The 20,525-nt window shown below is 42.8% G+C and overlaps 1 protein-coding gene across 1 annotated transcript; it reads right to left on the reverse strand.

The window, feature by feature from the left end:
* Positions 1-5,823: 5,823 nt before the first annotated feature.
* Positions 5,824-10,095, reverse strand: LOC105749783 (growth/differentiation factor 15). The gene is made up of 2 exons (XM_012544277.3): positions 7,859-10,095; positions 5,824-7,292 (listed from the first exon to the last, which is right to left on the reverse strand). The coding sequence occupies exons 1-2, from the start codon at positions 8,202-8,204 to the stop codon at positions 6,571-6,573; spliced, it is 1,068 nt and encodes a 355-aa protein (XP_012399731.2). The 5' UTR covers positions 8,205-10,095; the 3' UTR covers positions 5,824-6,570.
* Between the last annotated feature and the right edge of the window lie 10,430 nt (positions 10,096-20,525).

Raw genomic sequence — 20,525 nt, forward strand, 5'->3', positions numbered from 1 at the left:
ATATAAGTCTTTCCAGGTTTCACTGAAATCAGCCTGTTCATTATTTCTAATAGAACAATAATATTCCAATACATTTTATATACCATAACTTCTTCAGCCATTCTCCAACTGAAGGGCATCCACTCAATTTCCAGTTCCTTGCCACAACAAAAAGAGCCTCTTTGAGCATTTTTGCACATCTGGGTCCTTTTTCCATTTTTTTATGATCTCTTTGGGATACAGATTCAATAGTGACGCTGCTGGATCAAAGGGTATGTACAGTTTTATAGCCCTTTGGGCATATTAAATAATACATTCTGAGCAGGATTAAGTTAGATGTTATATGCCAGAGACAAATGCCAGCGTAATTAGCATACTTTACCATCCAGAAAAGACTAATGTGGAAGCGGACAAATGCCCTGTCCTGAAGCCGTGGAACATCAAAGTCATGATGTTATCTAAGGAAAAAGCAAAAGTTCCATGTGAGCCCCACAGAACTAGGGCATAAGCAAAATTTAGTGCAGCTGAAGCTTTGAGACCTCCAGCAAACAGTATGCCAGCAGTACATGTGAACCTCATTTGATTTCAATGAACCAAGTCTCTCCATCTCAGGAGTGGACAACTGGCAGCAGAAACTGATGACCAATGAGAGACTATGAGAAATGTTTGGAGTCAAGAAATGAGGCAGGAATTCTGAAGACCTCAAATACCAGTGTTCAGAAGACTACTGTTGAGGCAAAGTTGGAGATAGGCAGTGGACCATTATACTGGACTGTCACTGATCGCATACACGATACTAGGAAGCAGTTGGTGCTGCCCAATGCATATCCTGGTGTGTCATGAAAGTTCTGCCAGATGATTTTGGACACAAGAGTCAAGAGAGGACCCTGGAGTAAGAAACAGATTTTATTGTTCCAAGATGGCTAGAGATGTCATAGGAAATGAGAGACTTGTATTTATTATGGGCAAAATATTAGCAACTCTTGCTGCAATTTGGAGAACACAAGCACTAGTAATTCTTTGAAACTTGTCTTTATCAATTTTTCAAAAATATTTTCCCCAATTACATGTAAAAACACATTTTAACGTTCATTATTAAGTTTTTAATTCTAAAATCTAACTCTCCTTTCTTCTCATTTCTCTTCCCTTAGATGGTAAACAATCTGATATGGGTTATATATATTTAATCATATAAAATATTTTCATATAAGCCATTTTGTGGGAAAAGCAGAAAGGAAGAAAAGAAGAAAGAAAGAAAAAAGAAAGGAAGGAAGAAAAAAAAGAAAGAGAAAATTAGTTTGCTTTAATCTGCATTCAGACTCCTTCAGTTCTTTCTTTGGTGGTAGATCACAATTTTCATTATGAGTGCTTTGGGATTATTTTGGATCATTGTATTGTTTAAAATAGTTAAGTCGTTCAAAACTGTTCACCATAAAATGTTGCTGTTACTGTCTATACTGTTCTTGTTCTGCTCACTTTGAACTATATCAGTTCATGTAAATCTTTCCAGGTTTTTCTGAAATCAACCTGTTTGTCATTTCTTATAGCAGAACACAACTTGTTCAGCCATTCCCCAATTTATGAGCATCCCCTACATTTCCAATTCTTTGCCACCACAGAAAGAGCTGGTATAAATATTTTTATACAAATAGCTTCTTTCCTCCTTTTTTGTTAAAATTTCTTTGGGATACAGACTAAGTTGTGATTTCACTTAAAAAAAAGTTTTCAGTGATGTATTTTTGAGGGTTTTTTTTTTTAATCATCGTAATGTTTCCCAGCAACTCTCCCTTTCCTGTTCCAGAGAATCATCCCACATATAAAATATATTTAAGACAAAAAAGGGAAAAAATAATTATAGGTTGATTAAGATCTCAAAAAAGGTATAAAAATTTGTATATTTGCACACCTCTAATGTCTATAAAAGTATGATGGATTAAAAGTAGAAATGTTTTCTCATATCTGTGCTTTTGAGTCATGCTTGTTCTTTAGAATTTTGCAACATCCACTGTTGATTGCGTGTGTGTGTGTGTTTCTGTTTGAGTATTATAGTTGTTTTGTATATTGTTTCCTTGTCTCTGCTTACTTCATTCTACATCTCTTCATGGAGATATTTGCATGCTTTGATGTATTCATCACATCTACAGCCTCATACAGTACACTAATATTCCATTATGTTCATTTATCACAATATTTACACATTCTTCAGTTGGGGAGCATCTACTTTACTTCTAATTCTTTGCTATCAGGGAAAAGATAATATAATTATATCCTCCAAGAGATAATGATATAAGTGATGATCCAAAAGTGCCAATATGTATTGAATCTTTGATTCAAAGAGCACCAACATTTTAATAACTTTATAATAATTCCAGGTTGTTTTCCAAAATGGTTTTTACTAATTCACATTTCTACCAATAACATACCAGTATTTCCGTCTTCTCATAATCCCTCCAATATTGGCTCTTGCCAACTTTTTACACTTTTGCCAATTTGCTAGGAGTGAGGTAAAACCTTAGGGTTGTTTTGATTTTGCATTTCTTTTATTATTAGGGATTTGAAACATTCTTTCATTTGATTATTAATAATTTGTAATTCTTTTAGGACCGTTTCTTCATAGTCTTTGAATACATCTATTGGGCATTCAATTTATCTGTTAATTTATATAACTTGGATGGAAACCCTTATCAGAAATTTGCTACAATATTTTCCCCATTTGATTGTCCCTTTTTATCTTTGATGCATCCATTTAACATTTGTAGAAGATTTTCAATTTCACATGATCAAAGTTAATTATTTTGGTTTTTTATAAATGCTTCCATCCCTTTTTTGATTAAAAACATCCATACCCATACTTTTGAAAAGTATATGATCTGTTTTTCCTTAATTTTTCATAGTATTATCTTCAATATTAAGATCACATATGCATTTAGAATGTATGCTGGTATGTGGTGTAAAGTGTTGGGTTAAGCCTAATTTCTGCCAGATGTTTTCTAATTTTCCTAGTGGATCCCTCTTCCCCCCCCCAGGAATGTCTTTCTGAAGTTAATTAAGTTTTCTAGTTTACTGAATACTTGGTTGTTGCATTCCATTTTTTTCTGATTCTCCCTTGCTAGTCTGCTCTATCTGCATTAGCTTTCTGTCTCTAGAAGGAGAACACACATTATGTATTGGTGGCAACTAACTTTTTCAGGCTTCCCTGACAAATCTCTTAGCTTCCTTAATCAACCTGGCATCTCAAGGAGGAACTATTAAAAATAAGTGTAAAATCGCTATATTAGCTAAGTATAGCTTTGGGGACCTCTGAACCTGCTAATTCTGATTCCCCTATGCTTGTGGAGGGCAGCTGGGTGGCCCAGTGGATAGAGATCCAGGCTGGAGTCAGAAGACCTGAGTTCAAATGTGGCCTCAGACACTTACTCACAGTTACTTGTGTGACTCTGAGCAAGTCACTTAATTCTGTTTGCTTCAATTTGCTCATCTATAAAATGAGATGAAGGAAATCTCAAACAACTCCATGTCTTTGCAATGATTATGCTATACAATTTATTATGCAATTTAACATGTATTGGTCAACGTGCTATCTGGAGGAAGGGGTGGGGGGAAGGAAGGGAAAAGTTGGAACAAAAGGTCTTGCAATTGTCAATGCTGAAAAATTACTCATGCATATATCTTGTAAATAAAAAGCTATAAAAAATTAAAAATTAAAAAAAACAATTTATTATGCAATGATTATGCTAATTATTTTCTCAGTGTTAAACATCCTTGAATCCCTGGTATTAGAATTCATCTCATTGCTTACTGCTATGTTTTCTGAATATCTTGCTATAACCTATTTGCCAAAATTTTATTTAAGGCATTTTCATCAATATTCATCAGTAAGATACATAGATCTCTTGTTTCTTCTTGGCCTTACCAGAGGTCCTTGAATTCCAAGGTTCTTTTCTCATACAGCTGGAGTAACAGTTCTTCCCCTCTTTAATCTCCTTTTCCTTATCCTTACTCAGCCAGCTCTAACATCTACAGGCACTGAAGTTGAAAGTACACATGCTTGGGAAGATGGTGGACCACTAACCCATTTGATCACTAACCTGCCTTCTCAGGGTCTTCATTTCCCACTCTGTAAAATGAGAGCTGATCTTTAAAATCCTTTTCAGCTTTAAATCTATGACCTGATGCTAATAGGATTTGTTTAGGAACGGTATAGAAAGAATTCTTATTCAGGTTTAGTTGGACAAGGCTCTTGTCCTTCCAACTCTGAGACTCTGGAAATTCAGATGGAAGAAGCCTTTGGAGAAAACCTAGTCTAACTCCTTTATTTTACAGGACAGAATACGGTGTAAAGGGAAAGTGTCATGTCCAAGGTCACATGAGTCAGAGGAACAAAAGGACTTAAACCTATTTGATGGAACATAGACTTTGATGAAGGTGTTCAGAGAAGGGACAGACTCAGCCTGGTCTGTAACTTTGCCAGGATAGGCTTCTGCTGTCCAATAACTGTTGGATACCAGGGGCAAGTCAGAAGTCAGGAAATCCTGACCTGTCAGTCTCTCAAAGCTGCACAGATTTGTGAACTGGAGAATGTGATTGATTTGGCTTAGCTCCATCTGGTACAATGCTTTAGGAAGTGAGGAAACCTTCTATATGTGGAGCATTAGGCTAGCAGGACTGCTGCAGATCAAGAAATGGAACTTTAAAAAGATTTCTCTCCTATTTCACTTGTGGGTGATTCCTGTTTTGAACTCTCCTGCTGTCTATGACTGATGAATATAGAAGGCAGAAAGTAGTTATTCTGGTTCATGTCCTCTCCATTTGTGGGTCCATATTTGGAAACCCCAGTGTTGAATTTCTCTAGGTCCCTTCCTCCTTCCATTATCTTTTGTGCAGCCTCTCCTGCTTTCCCATGGGAGTTAAAGAGGCAAACCTTAAGCTGGTCATCACAGGAGACCTAATTTCAGGTTCTGACTTTTCCTTAGTGAAGAGATATTCAGTGTATTCATGACCAATTCCAGTATTTCCAAGATAGCCTTCGTGAGTTGTTTAAATCAAAAATTTCAGCTGGGTGATGAACTTCTCTGAATTTAAGTGGACCACTTTTCAAGCATAGTTAAATAGGGATGTCCTTTGAGTATAAGATGGATTAGAATTCTGTGATCTCTGGAGAATTGCCAAATTGATGCCAAGAGTCATCAATTGGGCCCATAGTTAAAACTTATACTAGTGGGTTGATCCAACCAAGGCATATCTCTGTCTTTAAAGACTTGAGATTATATCTTGCTCCAATGGATAGAATTTGCGCCTTGGAGCCAGAAGGACCTAAGTTAAAAATCATGTTTCAGACACTTAACTAGCTGTGTGACTCTGGGCCAGTCATTTAAACTCTGGCCTAACTCAGTAGCCTCATCTGTAAAATGGGCAAAGTTCTTGTGAGGACAAAATGAAATCATATATTAGCTAGACAGGTGGCACAGGGGTTAGAGTGCTACACTTGAATCCAGGAAGTCTCCCGCCTCAGACCTGTTACCTTGAGCAAATCACTGAGTTTTCTCAGCCTTGGTTTTGACATCTCTAAGATGGCAATAATAGAACCTCTTTCAGGTTGTTGAAAATCAAATGAAAAAGCAAATGTAAACACATTGCAAATCTTATAGCATTATATAGAGGCTAGTTATCTTTATCATCATCATCATTCTGGATTTGGAAAACAAATAAGAAAAAACTTCCCTCTTAGTAGAGACCTAGGACTACTAGAATATACTTTGCTATACTGGGCAAGATAAGTACTCTTGTGAGATCGAAAATAAGGACACTGTAAAAAGAAAAGAAAAAACAAGCCTTGATAAAAATTTTAAAAATTTTAATGAACTCTCCCCCTTCAGGCCAATATGAGTCAGTGAAGAGAATTTATGATAATTTGAACTTTCCCTTGACCTAAGAGCTCTTTCCTGATAACAGGTGTAGAGTAATATTAGTTACATTTTACAGATAAAGCTGAGAACCATTAAGGAATCTGATGAAGTTCAAAGCTAAGTCTGAGTATATATTATTATAATACATTATTTTGCATCTATATTATATACGTTTTATTATTACATTACATATATAATATGTATATATTATATATTATTTTGCATACATATGTTGTTCTTTTCTGACCAAAACCTTTCCCCTTCTCCCAACTCAAAATTCAACCTGATTCAGTCTTAGTATTTTAAATCCGCTTTCCAAAGTAACAGAGGAGCCATGGTGTAACAGAAGTCATTATAAATACAGGCCAGAAAACAAGTGGTACAAATCTTTCATTCCCCACTCCCCTCCCCCCTCCCCCCCCCTCAATAAATTATCAATAAATATGCTTCTATAAATAACAGCTGCTTCTCAGGAAACATCACACCGTGGGCCACCTTCAGCTCCATCCTTTGGCCACAGAGGCGCCCACGGTGGCCAGCCCAGCTTTATTCTTCAGTGGTTTCGGATTCGAAATCTGAAGATGAGCTTGGGAACGTGTAGGAGGCTGGGCAGCCTGACAGCCGGATGCCAGCCCTTCCCACGCCGCCAGCGACCGGTCCCTTCCACCGCGCAGGTCCGGGGCGCTTAGGCGCAGTGGCAGCCCGTGGGGAGCAGGTCTTCGTAGGGCGTGAAGGCTATCTGCCCGTCACTGCCGTAGTGCATGAGCACCATGGGCTCGTAGGCAGAGGGGACGCAGCAGGGCGGGCCCGCCAGGGCGGGGGAAAGGCGGTGCAGGCGCGCCTTGAGCTGCGCGTGCATGCTGGCCGGCCGGTAGCCCTGCGGACACGAGCCCTCGCAGAAGCGCATCTCGAATTCGCGGGGCGCCAGCACCCAGCTGTCCCAGCCGATCTCTTTGAAAGACACGCGCTGCGAGCGGACGCAGCAGCGTCTCCCGCCTCCCTCTCCGCAGACTTTGTCGGGCTCCAGCGCTCGCGCCCGCCGGGGCGCCCCTCGGGGAAGCTCTTGGAGCTCCACGCGCAGGCTGGCGCGCGGGCCCGGGGGCTGGCGGAGCAGCTCTCGGGTCACGTTGGGAGGCAAAGCCAGCGGCAGCCGCAGCAGGGACGCCGGAGCCGGACGGCGCCGGAGCCAGCGCTGCAGCGGCCGCGTCAGGTCGAGCGTCAGGGTCTGGGGAGCAGCATCTAACGGCGACGGGGCCCACTCAGTCGGGGTCAGCGGGGATGGTGGCTGCAGAAACAGCCGCAGCTGGGCGCGCAGCACCCGCGGCTCCTCCGGGGTCCCCGCAGTCAGAGCCTTGCGGAGGAGGAGCAGGTGGAAGCGCTCGTGGGGGGCGTCCCGGCTGAGCTCCACTGCAAAGGGAGAGAAGAGAAGGGAAAGGTGTGAAGGAGCGCATCCATCCGCCCCAGCCCGCGCCCTGCTCCAGTCACTCCCCCTTCCTCTCCCCTCTCCCCCGTCCAAAAAGTATTAGAACATAGTTTGGGCTTCCAATTCCCCCTCCGACTCCTAGAAAAGCTCCTCATCTCCCCCCCGCCCCCTTCCATAAAACAGGTAGTGATCGCTCTTTGGCTTTATTCGCTGAGCTTGGGATCTCAGAGGCATCTCAGCGTGTGGCGTGTAGCCCCAGGGAACCCTATCGTGCCCAGGAGCTGGGAGCAGGGATGCCGAGGGCACTACACTCGGAAGTTAGGGACCCTGGCTTCTCGTCCAGGTTTTGACGCTAACTAGCAGAAGGCAGGCAAATCTTCCCTCTTTAGCCTCATAAAAATTAAACAAAGACCACCTATCATTCAAGAACTTTAAGCTCTCTTCCAGTGTTGTGCTTCTGCGTTCTACCTTATAAATTCCCGGGTTCTACACCCTTTCGTGGGCCTTTCTCTTCTAGGCTCGGTAAGTTCAGGACCCGCAGGTCGCTTACATTTAGGCATCAGGATCCGGACCTTGGGGACTCTAGGGGAACGCGAACTCCGGCCCGAGCCTGTAGCCTCCAGGCTCTGGTTGGTCCGCAGCTGGGTCAGTGCCTCCTCATATCGGCGCTGCAGCCTCCGGACCTCCGCGGAGCTGAGAAGCTGCGGGCGCACGTCCGGGGGCGCGGACAGCCCGAGCCGGCTCAGGATGGCGCTGCGGACGGCTTCTAGCTGCTCGCTGCGCTCCCGGTCCCCCGGCTCAGCTGCCCCGGACGGAGGCGGCAGCAGCAGCGGGAGCAGCAGCGGGAGCAGCGACAGCAGCCGCAGCTCCCTGGGAGGCAGAGAGAGCCCGAGCATGGCGGAGACGGGACGGCTGCGGGGCAGAATGAATGAACTTGACCCGGCGTGTCCTTATATTGGGCTGGACTTTGACGCCCCCGCGCCCAGTTCAGGTTCTCCGCCCCCGCCTCCGCTGGAGAGTAAACAAAAGTTTTCCGGCTTTGTCCGGAGAGAAAGGGGGGGTGGGGGAGTGGCGAGGAGGCTGATCTTGGGGAGGGCAAAGTGGCCCCAAATCGTTCGAATCACTTCCCTTTGGACTCTTTCCCCCCACCTCTCTCCTTATCCTCCCCTTTCCCACTAGCTGCTCCCTTCCCTTCTGTCCCAGATGTCGCATAGAGGCTGAATCTTGAAGACCGTTAGAACACAGGATGGAAGGACTTGAGCCCTTCGAGATCCCATTATCTGGACCTTCTCTTTATGTTACAATGAAGACACTTTCCGAAATTAGTCAGTCAATGGATTGATTTTCCTTGAGGGAAGAGGGGAGAGAAGCGGGACTCAGGCCCTGGATAGAAGAAAGAAAGGCACACGAGACAGCACAGAGGTCCTTAGGGTCATAGATTTAAAGTTGAAGGACCCCAGAGTCCCACTAGGCCATAGCTCTCATTTTATGGATGAGGAAACTGAGATCCAGAGAGATTTGCCCAAAGTCCCACAATTAGTTAAATATCAATGGTGAAATGTGTTTGTAGGATCACAGATTTAGAATTTGAAAAATTCTCAAAAGTTCTCTGGCTCATTCTACAGAACAGGGAATTGAGGCCCAGGGAGACTAAATAACTTTCCCAGTAGAAAGCATCAGAAGCAGTATTTGAATTCAGGTCCTTTGACTTTTGGGCCAATGTTCTTTCCACAGTACCATTGGGAACATTAACACTTTGGCCAAGAGAAAACAAATGGTTGGCCCAGATCAAGGTGGAAAGGAGGGCTCATGGGCATGTTTTTCTTCCAAGATTGAAGTGGGTCAGAATCTGTAGTCTCTGAGCCCTGTCTTCCCTGACCCTTCTTCCAGCTCTAGGGCAGTGTCTCCCAGTTTGATTGGGAAATGACCAGGTAGGCTTTGGAGAGGGAACCTCCATCTAGCTTGTTCTGAGAAAGGGTGAAGTGGAGAAAAGGAGTGGAGAGAGAGAGGAGGAAGTAGAGAAAAGAGCAATGTAATGTATCTGTACACATTTGATAAGAGACCTCAGAAGCAGAGTATTGGAACTGGAAGAAAATCTGGAATATGAAATGCTTGAGTAGGAAATAACTTTGTAACATGGAATATTAGAGGAAAGGAGGAACCTTCTCAGGATATATTTATGTCTGAGTTAGAAGAGATCACAGAACACAGCCTGGCAGAGCTGGAAAGAACCCTGAGCCATTGAATATCAAATCAGGAAGGAACTTGAAAACCTAAATGGAATATCTGAGCTGGAAATGATCTTATTATAAAGGTTTAAGGATGTCAGAGCTAGAAGAGACCTTAGAAAACAGAATGTCAGAGTTGGAAGGGACTTTAGAACATGGGATGTCAGAGCTAGAAGAGACCTTAGGATAGGATGACAAAGCTAGGAGGATCCTTAGAACATAGGATGTTATGGTTTGGAAAGGAGTATAGGATTTCATGTGAGATGAGGAAGGGACCTTAGATCATAGAATGTTAGGACTCAGAGGTAGGACTTTACTTGCCTGGGAAGCTGAGGTGTGCAGTTCACAGTGTATTTATCAATATAGTTCAGCAACTGTTCTGTCATTTAGATGCTTAGAAAATTACCTGTGGGTACTGAGAGGTTAAGTCACTGGGGTAGAGTCACCTAGCCAGGACTGGTGGGAGCCAGATCTTTCTGATTTGGGATAGCCTTCTATCTATAATACCCTGGCTTCTTAAACTGTGTTTCATAACCTTATATGAGGTCTCATAATTAAATGTGGGGATTGTGAAATTATGATTTATCAGTAAATATTTGATTTGTCTTTCTATTTTATATCCCTGTGTACCCAGGGTTGTACAAAAATTTCTTGGGCAAAAAGTGGTCTTGAGTGGAAAAACTTTAAGAAGCCTTGCATGATACTATATCAAACTAAAAGAACCCTTCAAACATAGAATCTGGGATGTCAGAGCTGGGAAGGATCTTAGAACATGAAACATATCATCATAGCTCGGACATAGAATTCTATATGGAACACAGAATTTCAGAATTAGGAAGAAGCTTAAAACACAAAATTTCTGAGCTAGAAAGCCCTATAGTTTAATATTTCAGGACTGGAAAGGCTCTTATAGTATAGAATATCAGATTAGAACATAGAACATGGAGTGGCAAGGTGGAAAAGAATTGAATTTTCAGAATGTCAGCAGAAAGGAATATTAGAACACGGAATGGCAGCTAAAAGGAATCTTCAAACCTAGAACATCAGACCTAGAAGGGACCAGGTGACCATGAAATTGAAGATTGTGGGACCAGAATAGAGGTGATCAATGAGAAATCAACTGGCCCAAGATGACATAGAGTGAGAAATGTAAATGTTTTTGTTGACCCAGGAACATCGGGCCCCTTCATATCAACTTTAGGCACTTTGGCGGTAGAGACTGACAAGTGGCTTTTATCTCTATGCCTCATGCCAGACATAGTATCTGGCACATAATAGGTAACTTATAAAAAATCATTAAATTGAATTGAATTCTCTTCCTTGGGTTCCTTCCCAGTGCAGTGCTGCTGCATACTAATTCGGGGCAAATGCTTATTGCTTGATTAAGCTGATTAACCATGAGGGAACATGGGTAAAGCAGAGACCACATGTTTTTGGAGGATAGAAAATGCTGAGTAATACTGACTTTGTGATAATCTAGGTAGCCCTTCCCCCATCTAAACTGGAGGCATCTCAGACTGGTCCTCCCCCCTTAATAAAAATAATTATAATAATAATAACTGGCATTTACAAATATAGCCCTTTGAAGGTTTTAAAAGCATTTATATGTATATCATATCTCACTTTTAAAAAAGTTTCCTTCATTTGGGGCTGTGAATAGAGTACCAACCCAGATGGAGAGCCCTGAGTTCAACACTGACCTCAGATACTTACTAGCTATATGATCCGAGGCAAGTCACTTAACCCTGTCTGCCTCAGTTGCTCATCTATAAAATGACCAGAAAAAGTCAATGGCAAATCTCTCCAGTATCTCTTCCCAAAAAACCCCCAAAGAGTCAGACATGACTGAAGTGACTGAACAACAATACAATATGCCTCAAACCTGGGCATTTCCAAGATAAAGAATTTACTACAAGGTTGACCTTGACACTCTTTTAAATTCTTGTTGAAAGCATCTGACAATACTGAGGAAATCATCATGCTAAAAAGTGTGGAGTCCATTGGAGTCATTCAAATAGGTCTTCAAACAGTTACCAAACACAGAGCTAGATGCTCTGAAGACTTCTTCAACACTGAGATACTTCTAGTTCTAGGAAGTGTCTTCCTTCTTCTAGAAGATGGCAGCCTTATAAGGTACTCTGGTCAGTGAACATAGTACTTGAAAATCCCAGATGGAAGAGAGAAGGCACTTGGGTATTGTCATCATCATCATCATAATAATATCTAACATTTATCTAACACTCAAAGTCAACATTAGCATCTAATAGACCATGCCATTGTAAGGAGAAGAGACAGACAGGTTTGAGACTGATGAAAACGATCCATGATGTTGGATTGACTTTAGGCTTATCCTCTATCTCTAAGTCAAACATTTACATTCAATAAAAGCTACAGCCCCAAGGAATGACAGGAGATTCAATCAACAGATTAGAGACTTCTCTGTGTTTACTGATGACCTGAAGGGAAAGTTGAATCAGCACATAATTAGCAACAGAAAAGGAGTGGACAGCCTTCAGAGACTGGCTGTATGGCACCAAATTAGTTCATCTGGGCCAGAATATTTGCAAACCTTGGGGCTGGTTTGACAAAAATGGTGGGGAAATTCAGAAGCTACTAAATGAAAAATGAGAGCTCCACAGGGTTTACCAGCATGACAATTTGTCCATCTCTAAGAAAGCAGCGTTTAATCCATCAAAAGTAAAGTTTAATCCATAAAAGTAAAGAAAGATGCAGAATTATTGGTTCAATAAGAAAGCAGATGAGATTCAGCTTTATGCCAAAAACATCGATCCAAAGCACTTCTATGATGCCTTGAAGACTATTTATAGGCCAAAAAAGTATGATGTATTTCAACTACTAAGGCTGATGGAGCCTTACTGACTAGTGACAATGACATGATCCTGAAGACATGGACTGAACACTTCTGCTATGTTCTCCACAGACCTTCATCAATCAATGCTAAAGCCATTGACTGTTTACCTCAGGTTGAAGTTGTTCACTTTCTAGCTGAACTTCAAACTGAAGAAGAGTACTGAGTGCCATTAGGCTCATCTTAGGGGGCAAAGTGCTGATTCTATCCCAGCAGAGATCTACAAAGATCTACTGCTCACACAGAAGCCAACTGAAGTCTTCTGAGGTAAAATGGTAAAGAGTTCAAAGATGCCTCCATTGTACATCTTGATAGAGGAAAAGGAAATTAGTTGTCTTGTAATAATCATAGGGGAAAGGAGGATGGTCTCTCTCTTAATCATTGCCACCAAAATTCTTACCACAGTCCTCCTTAATAAGCTAATCCTTTAGCTAAAAGATGGTCATCTCCCTGGGCTCAACAACTGCAGGAGAAATGCCAGAACACAATAGAGATCTATATGGGATGTTTGTAGATCTGACCAAGGTCTCTGATACTGTCGATTGTAAGGGCTTGTGGAAGATCATGGCAACATTTGACCGTCCAGAGCATTGTATACCATTCCACAACGGCATGCTTGTTCTGGATGAAGAATGTTACTCTCATGATTTCCTACTCACCAATGGAGTAAAGAAAGACTGTGGTCTGTTCCCCTAATTTTTAGTGTGATTTTTTTCCTGCAGTGTTGTCGAATGCTTTCAACAAGGATTAAAAAGAACATGAAGGTGAATCTTGTAATAAATCATTTATCTTGGAAAGACTATGAGCCAAGAGTAAAGTGGAGGAAGAGTTGGTCTGAGATTTTTTGTTTGCAGATGATTGTGCATTCAAAATCCAGCTTCTGAGGTTGAGATGCAATAGAACATGGGTCGATTTTCTGTCATCTGTACTAATTTTGAATTGACAATCAACACGAAGAAAATAGAGGTATTCCACTAGCCAGCACCACAAACATCCAAACATAGTGACAACAAATGGATAAATTGTGAATGCTGTGGATAAATTCACTTGGTATGTGTGATGTACACATTGATAATAACGTTGACATAAACATTGCCCGAGCTAGCTCATTTTGGGCAAGGCTCCAAAGGAAAGTGTGGGAGACAGGAGGTGTTAAGCTGCATGTCAAACTGAAAGTTTACCTGTTATGCTGACTTTATTGTTTTATGCTTACAAAACCTGGACAATCTATCAAGGCCACGCCAGGAAACCAAACTGCTTCCATTTGAATTGTTTTTGGAAGAATACTGAAGATCTTTCTTGAGTTGAGTTGTCAAGCATTCAAACTCTAGTGCAGAGAGCACAACTCCAATGAGATGGCCACACTGTTTGAATGCCAAATATACATTTATTTAAAAGACTATTTTATGGAGAATTCACACAAAGTAAACACTCACAGGGAGATTAGAAGAAGTGGAAAAAGTACACTCTCAAGGTCTTTCTTTTGGAATTGATTAGGAGAGATAGGAAACACAAGCACAGAATGACCCAGCATGACACACAAGAATAAAAGAAGGTATTGTGCTCTATGAGGAAAATAGAATTGCAATAGCTCAGAAAAAACGTAGAGGCAGAAATGGAAAGACATCTCCACTCCAAATGTTCATAACCCTAACCCTAAGTCTAACCTTAATAAATGCGCTTGACTCGTGGCCTTCCAAGCCTGTACTGGATTGATTAGCCACAGCCTAGCACACCCCAAAATAATGATGTCACTGGTCCTCTTCAGGTATGAAGGATGAATAACAATACTCTGTCAGACATTATGCTAAGTGCTTTGCAATTATTATCTTATATTATAAATATCTTATTTGATCCTCAAAACAACCGTGGGAGGTAGGTGATATTGTAATCCCCCGTTTTACAGATTGGGTTGGCAGATTACGATTGTGTAAAATATGCCGAGGTGTTGCCTGGACCATAATACAATTAGATGGATTTGGAACTTTCTGACCCAAAGAGCACTTATTAGTCTTGGTGGGACATCACACTCCAGATGATCTAAGCTTCTTAGCACTTCTATTAATGACTTGAATAGGTAGGATGATAATTAAGTCTTTATCTAATACAAAGTAACATACTACCTGTGACAAGTGGGAAGCAAAAAGGTCTTGACATGCTAGAACACTGATAAGCTACTGAACATTCATTGGAAAGGCCATGAAATCATTCTTTACAAAAATCGGTTGAATAGTGGGAAATAAAGGGAGGACATGACAGCAATTCTAGCACCAACTCCACCACTCCTACTATCATGACTACTACTGCTACTGAAGCAGTCTGAAATGTGAAAAATTCACAAAAGGCATTTTCAGAGTCACGAGGGTTCTTAAATATTGTGAAAGGTCTCACAGGCAAAATCAAAATGATTAAGCAACAGGCTTCCAGTGAAAGGGGCTTTTTAAAGGTCAGAGGGGGAAGGAAAATAAGGGCAGGATCTAGAAAGTTATAGAGGAGTTAGAAAGGATTCTAGTTGGGAACAGATTCATGTGTGCATTATGTCTTTGTGAGCAACTACATGATGAGATAATTGAGTTTGCCTTAGATATAGTCACAAGACAGGAATCTGGCCTTCCTTTACTTGACAATGGAGACAGGACAAACTCAGAGTTCATATCATTTCTGACAACGAAGAAGGGACAGAGTGGGTTAGAGTTCACATCATTACCATTACTGCCTAGCATTCATCTAGCACTTTATGATTTCCCAACCATTATACATGTTATTTCATTTGATCTTCACAATATTATTACCCCCATTTTATAGATGAGGAAACTGAGGGTAAGAGAGTTTAAATGACTTACCCAAAGTCACACAGTAAATGTTTGAGGCAGAATTTGAACTCAGATCTTTATGCACTTCAAGTCTAGTAGGCAAACCACTGTGGTACCTAGTTACCATAATAATTTGACTTTGCTCTGTTTGACAGAACTAATTGGGTACAGAAAAGGGTCCATCCCCATCACAGAGAAGCAGATTTAGGTTAGATGTTAGAAAAAATGTCCTCATAATTAAAGCTATTCCAAAATGAACTGGTCTGTTCTGGAAGGTGCTGGACTCTGTTCACCAGAGGTCTTCAATCAAAGGTCAAGTACCTGGGGATCCTTGTACAAGTAGAGATAGAACTCAGTGAGCTGAGGTTCCCTCTCCTTTTCCCTCTGACACCCAGGCAGAGGCCCCCAAATTAAAAGAAATTTTCCTGTTCTAGCCCAAAAGAAAGAGGACAGGGAAGAATGGAAGTCCAGCTGGGAGGGCCCTTAGAACCCATGATGTCAGAGCTGGGAGGGCCCTTAGAACCCAGGATGTCAGACTGAGAGTTTAGAATAGAATATCAAAAGTTGGGAGGAAATTTCAAGTGTCAAATTAAGAAGGATCTTAGAAAATAGTATCAGAACTAGAAAAAAGTAAAAAACTTTAGAACATAAAATACCAGAGATGGAAATGTTATGGTTCAAAGGGAGACTCTGAAGAGATTGGGGTGCAAACTGGTGTTATGAGGCTCCAACCCATCTCCAAATTAAAGGGCAAAGTTTATTATAATTGTAATGCCAACTGAAGCAGGCTAAGTTCCAAAAAAAATTTAGCAAAGAACTTGGAGAAAGAAGATAAATTTATAGGAAAAAGTTAGACTGGAACTTCATGGTACTTATTTGCTAATTTTATGGCTTACAGGTAGCTTTGAGGTGGTCTATTCAGTATTGTCTCAGGAACTTTGTTATTACTGAGCAACAGATTGTTTACCTGACAGTCAGCAATGTCTGCAGGACTCTCATGCTCCTAAAGTGGGGGGACGCATCAGAGGAGTTGCCACTCCAAGGCTGGATCTTAGGATTATTGACAAGCAGATGGTTTAGCTAACAGTCAGCGATGTTTGTCCTAAGGTCAGAGGACCCAGAGTCATTGTGACATTTCCCTAGAAGTTGCACCCTATCAGTAAAGACCTGAGAACACATAATGTCAGAGCTGGGAGAGATCTTAGAGTCTTTTATGGGAAAATGGAGAAACTGAGGCACAGAGAAGGGAAAGCATTTGTCCACAGTCACCCATCAAGTTAGGGATAGAGTTAAAGTCACCCCCACTCAAGCGTCCAGTGTTTGTGTGACCCAAAGTGAACACCACCCCTGGCTTGTGTGTGAGAGTGTGTGTGGTTCTGGGAAGGGTCAGTCGCTGGTTGACTTCTGTGATCTGAGAATTTCAGGCTTTAGCCCACAGCTTCCCTTCCTAAAACAAGTCTGGGCAAGACTTGCTAACAAGGCTTAATGGAGTCCAAAGTCTCCGCCCCTCCCCCAACCCACCCTCCCAAATGTTGGAATTCCAGCAAATATTTTTATTTTATTGCCCAGATTAGGAAATTGAGGCCGGGGGAGAAGACCAAGGTCTCCCAGGTTCGCCCTAGGGGTCACCTGCAGAACCTCTGTTCTGATCCCAGTCCTTGGCTCCTTAAGGCTGGCCATGGGAAGGTTACCATTGGCCAGCCAGGTTTTGGGGCTGGGAGCCTTCGGGGGCACGTCTTGCCCCCCTCCTGGGTCCAACCCCAGGCAGAGTCCCGGCTCACTGGGCCCCTCTCCCTGGCCCAGCTCTGGCTTGAGGCTCCTCTTATATCTTTAGCCAGATGATCTCATCCGCCTGGTCTCGTGGCCGGGTTTGCACAACTCCTGGGGCCGACTCCTGGGGCCGGGGGGGGGGCCAGGATGGCGTGTGCAGCAGGAACTGAGGTCACTCTGTCAGAGCCTTGGTATGCTGCTCTCCCCACTTCCGTTCCCTAACAGCCCATTTCTAGTGATTGCAGGTGGTGAAGGGACCTGGAGAGCTGGGAGGAGCCTCTTCCTCCTCCTCCTCCTCCCACCCCCCCTTTCTGTATTGCTCCTGTTTTTTCTGGTCTTGCCCCTTGCCACAGTTTCACAGAATCTCAGAATAGTAAGGGATCTCTCAGAGCCGAGGTCCCTCTCTAAATGGGGGCTTCAGCTCCTAGATTCTACCTGAAGATCTCCAGGGACAGGGAACTTGCTACCTGCTGACACAGCACGTCACACTTTGGGATAGTTCTGATTATTAGGAAGTGTTAAAGGAGGGCTGCCCTTAGCATCTGGACCCCAGAGCTGTCAAACAGTGGGCGTCAAATATAGTCAGTGTCAAGTAGTTCACTAAAACCCCTAGAGCAGGGGTCTTCAAACTTTTTAAATAGGGGACCAGTTCACTGTCCCTCAGACTGTTGGAGGCCGGACTATAGTAAAAACAAAAACTTTGTTTTGTGGGCCTTTAAATAAAGAAACTTCATAGCCCTGGGTGAGGGGGATAACGTCCTCAGCTGCTGCACCTACCCAGCAGGCCGGAGTTTGAGGACCCCTGCTAGTGATAGCCGGGTCTATGACCAAAGATCCAGCTCAAATCCTGCTTCTGAAGCTTATTTTCTGTCACCTCAGACAAACTATTTAACTCTTTGCCCTTCGGGTTCAGGAGGTTCAAAAAGGCCAAGGTCTCCCACTGTGCCCAAGGCCATCCTCAGTCATCCTGATCTATATCTGGCCCCTGGAGGAGAGAGGGCAGTAGGTGACCTTGCACTGCATCCAACTCACTTGCATGTCATGGCATCATCTCCCTGATGTCATGTTTACCTTGGAGAACAAAAAACAAACTTCAACCTTAGGAGGTTAGGAGGTTTCTTCTGACCCTCTGCTTCTGAAGCCAGACATCCATGGTTCCATATGGCAGGCGTTCATCATTTGGGATCCAGGATCTTTTTTGGGGGTAGGGGCCAATCGGGGTTAAGTGACTTGCCTAGGATGACAGAACTAGTAAGTGTCTGAAACCAGGTTTGAACTCAGGTCCTCCTGAGCCAGTGCTCTCTCCAATACATTACCTAGCTGCCCCCAGACTTATATTCTTACCCCCCCCCCACACACACACACACTCCCTCCTTCCCGGATTCAGGTCCATACTCACACACATAAACACACAAGCACTTTTACACAATCTCCTCAGAGAAAGGCTCATACTGAGACTCGTGCTCTTACACACTCTTACTCTTATCTGCACACTCAGGCTCACACTCATATACTCCTATGCCTCTTTAGCTCCAGGTTTTGGAAGGAGAGACCCCTGACCAAAGAGACTGGGCCATGGTGACCTTGGAGGCAAGATTTTGTGCAGATGTGGCTGCTGGCCCAGCAGGGAAGCCCCGAGAAGCCAGGAGACCAAGGGCCAAAGCTCCTGGAGCTTTTGGACGTGGAACTTGGGGAGACTAATGTGTGTAGGAGCTGAGCTGGGGTGAGCCTGATAGTGCTCCCCTCCCCAGAGGTGTAGAGGGTGTGTGGTGGGGGGCTTAGCACTCAAGTGCTGGGGACAATGTGAATTTGTTCTTGCTGGGCCTTGAAGCAAATATTCCTTTGATTGATTTTAAGCAAATTTGACTTTTAGAAATGGCTAAAATTGTTGTTCAGTCACATCTTGATGACTCCATTTGGGGTTTTCTTGGCAGAGATACCGAAGTATCCCACTTCTTTCTCTAGCTCGTTTGACAGATGAGGAAACTGAGGCAAAGATAAAGCATAGCTAAAAAGTATATGAGGTCAGATTTGAATTCAAGAAGGTGAATCTATTCACTCTATTCACTATGCCACGTAGCTGCCCTAAATCAGGGGAATGTAATTAGGGGGCTTGAGACAGTGACAGAGACTAGACACATCCCTGATTCTCCTGAGGATCCTGGAGAATACTGGAGGAGGAATAAAATGCAACATATTTGGCCCTCAGATAGTAGGGGCCAGAGAATCGTTAATAGATGGACAATCTAATTTCTCAGATAGAAAAATGGTCACACAACAAGTCTGTGGCAAAATCTGGCAGAAGAGGAAACCAGTGTAGGCCCCACGACAATTGGAGACTACTTAAGATAAATGTTCCGTGTCTCCTGCTTTAAGAATGTATGCTAATTGGAGATCCTGGGTGTTCATTCACTCATTCATTCATTTCTTTGCTTTACTCATTTCCTCTTCAATTCATTCATTTATTTATTCCCACTTAATCATTCATTCATTTATTTATTAATTCACTCATTCATTAACTTATTTGTCATTCACTGTCATTTCTGTGCTAAATTATTGATTCATTCCCTCATTCATTTTTTGGGGGGAAACTTTGCTGTCAACAGTCAGGATACAGAGCAGACCCTCTGTGAGCTTTTGCCCTCTGGGGAATCCAGAAAAACTAACCCACCTGTTGTGGTCTCTGTGGGTAATGTGGCCTGCTAGGGGCCCTCCTCAAGAGCTGGAGAAGAGATTGTCAGGGGACTTCAAGTTCTGTATTCAATGACCAAATGCAGAGAGCTGCAGGAGGTGGTCTGTGGAGAAGCTCTGAGTCTGGAGAGCTGGTGAGTTCTGAGTCCCTGCCCAGGACACAACAATAACCAGAACCAAGTTGTGCTTCTACCATAGTGCAACCCTTTGTGATAATTATGTTATTACTATTCCCATTTTACAGATGGAAAAATTGACTTGTCTAAGGCCACATAACTAATAAGGAGCATATGAACCCCAATGTCCTGACTCCATGTTTCTACTATGCTCTATTTGAAGGAGAGAGAGAGAGAGAGACAGACAGACAGACAGAGACAAACAGACAGACAGAGGCAGACAGACAGACAGACAGAGACAGAGAGAGAGATAGAGAGACAGAGACAGAGATAGAGAGAGACAAAACCATAGAGAGACAGACAGACAGACACACACAGATAGAGAAAGACAGAGACAGAAGACAGGGAAACAGAGATATAGAGACACAGATAGATAAATGCACACACAGAGACAGAAAGACAAAGAGACAGAGAGAGAAGTCCTAGTCCTTTCAGCTGTGATCTTAAATAAGTCAGTTCTACTCCCTGGGCCTCAGTTTTTCTTACCTGCAAAAGGAGTTGAATCAGGTGAGCTTTGAAGTTCTAACATTCTAAATCCTTTGACAGAAGCTCTGGACTTGGATTCAGCAGAGCTGGGTTTTGTGGCAGGATTTAGAGATGGAAGACCACAAAGTATTTGTTAAGGACCTCCTCTGTGCCAGGCACTGTGCTTGTCACTGAGGATACAAAA

The sequence above is a fragment of the Sarcophilus harrisii genome, chromosome 1 (genome assembly GCF_902635505.1).
Source record: "Sarcophilus harrisii chromosome 1, mSarHar1.11, whole genome shotgun sequence".
NCBI classification, from domain to species: domain Eukaryota; kingdom Metazoa; phylum Chordata; class Mammalia; order Dasyuromorphia; family Dasyuridae; genus Sarcophilus; species Sarcophilus harrisii.

Bases quoted from the DNA above. Each gene is read 5' to 3' on its own strand.
- LOC105749783 (XM_012544277.3), bottom strand. From the start codon at position 8,204: ATGCTCGGGCTCTCTCTGCCTCCCAGGGAGCTGCGGCTGCTGTCGCTG. The intron at 7,293-7,858 runs GTAAGCGACCTG...CTCCCTTTGCAG, and splicing joins CCGGATCCTGATGCCTAAAT to TGGAGCTCAGCCGGGACGCC.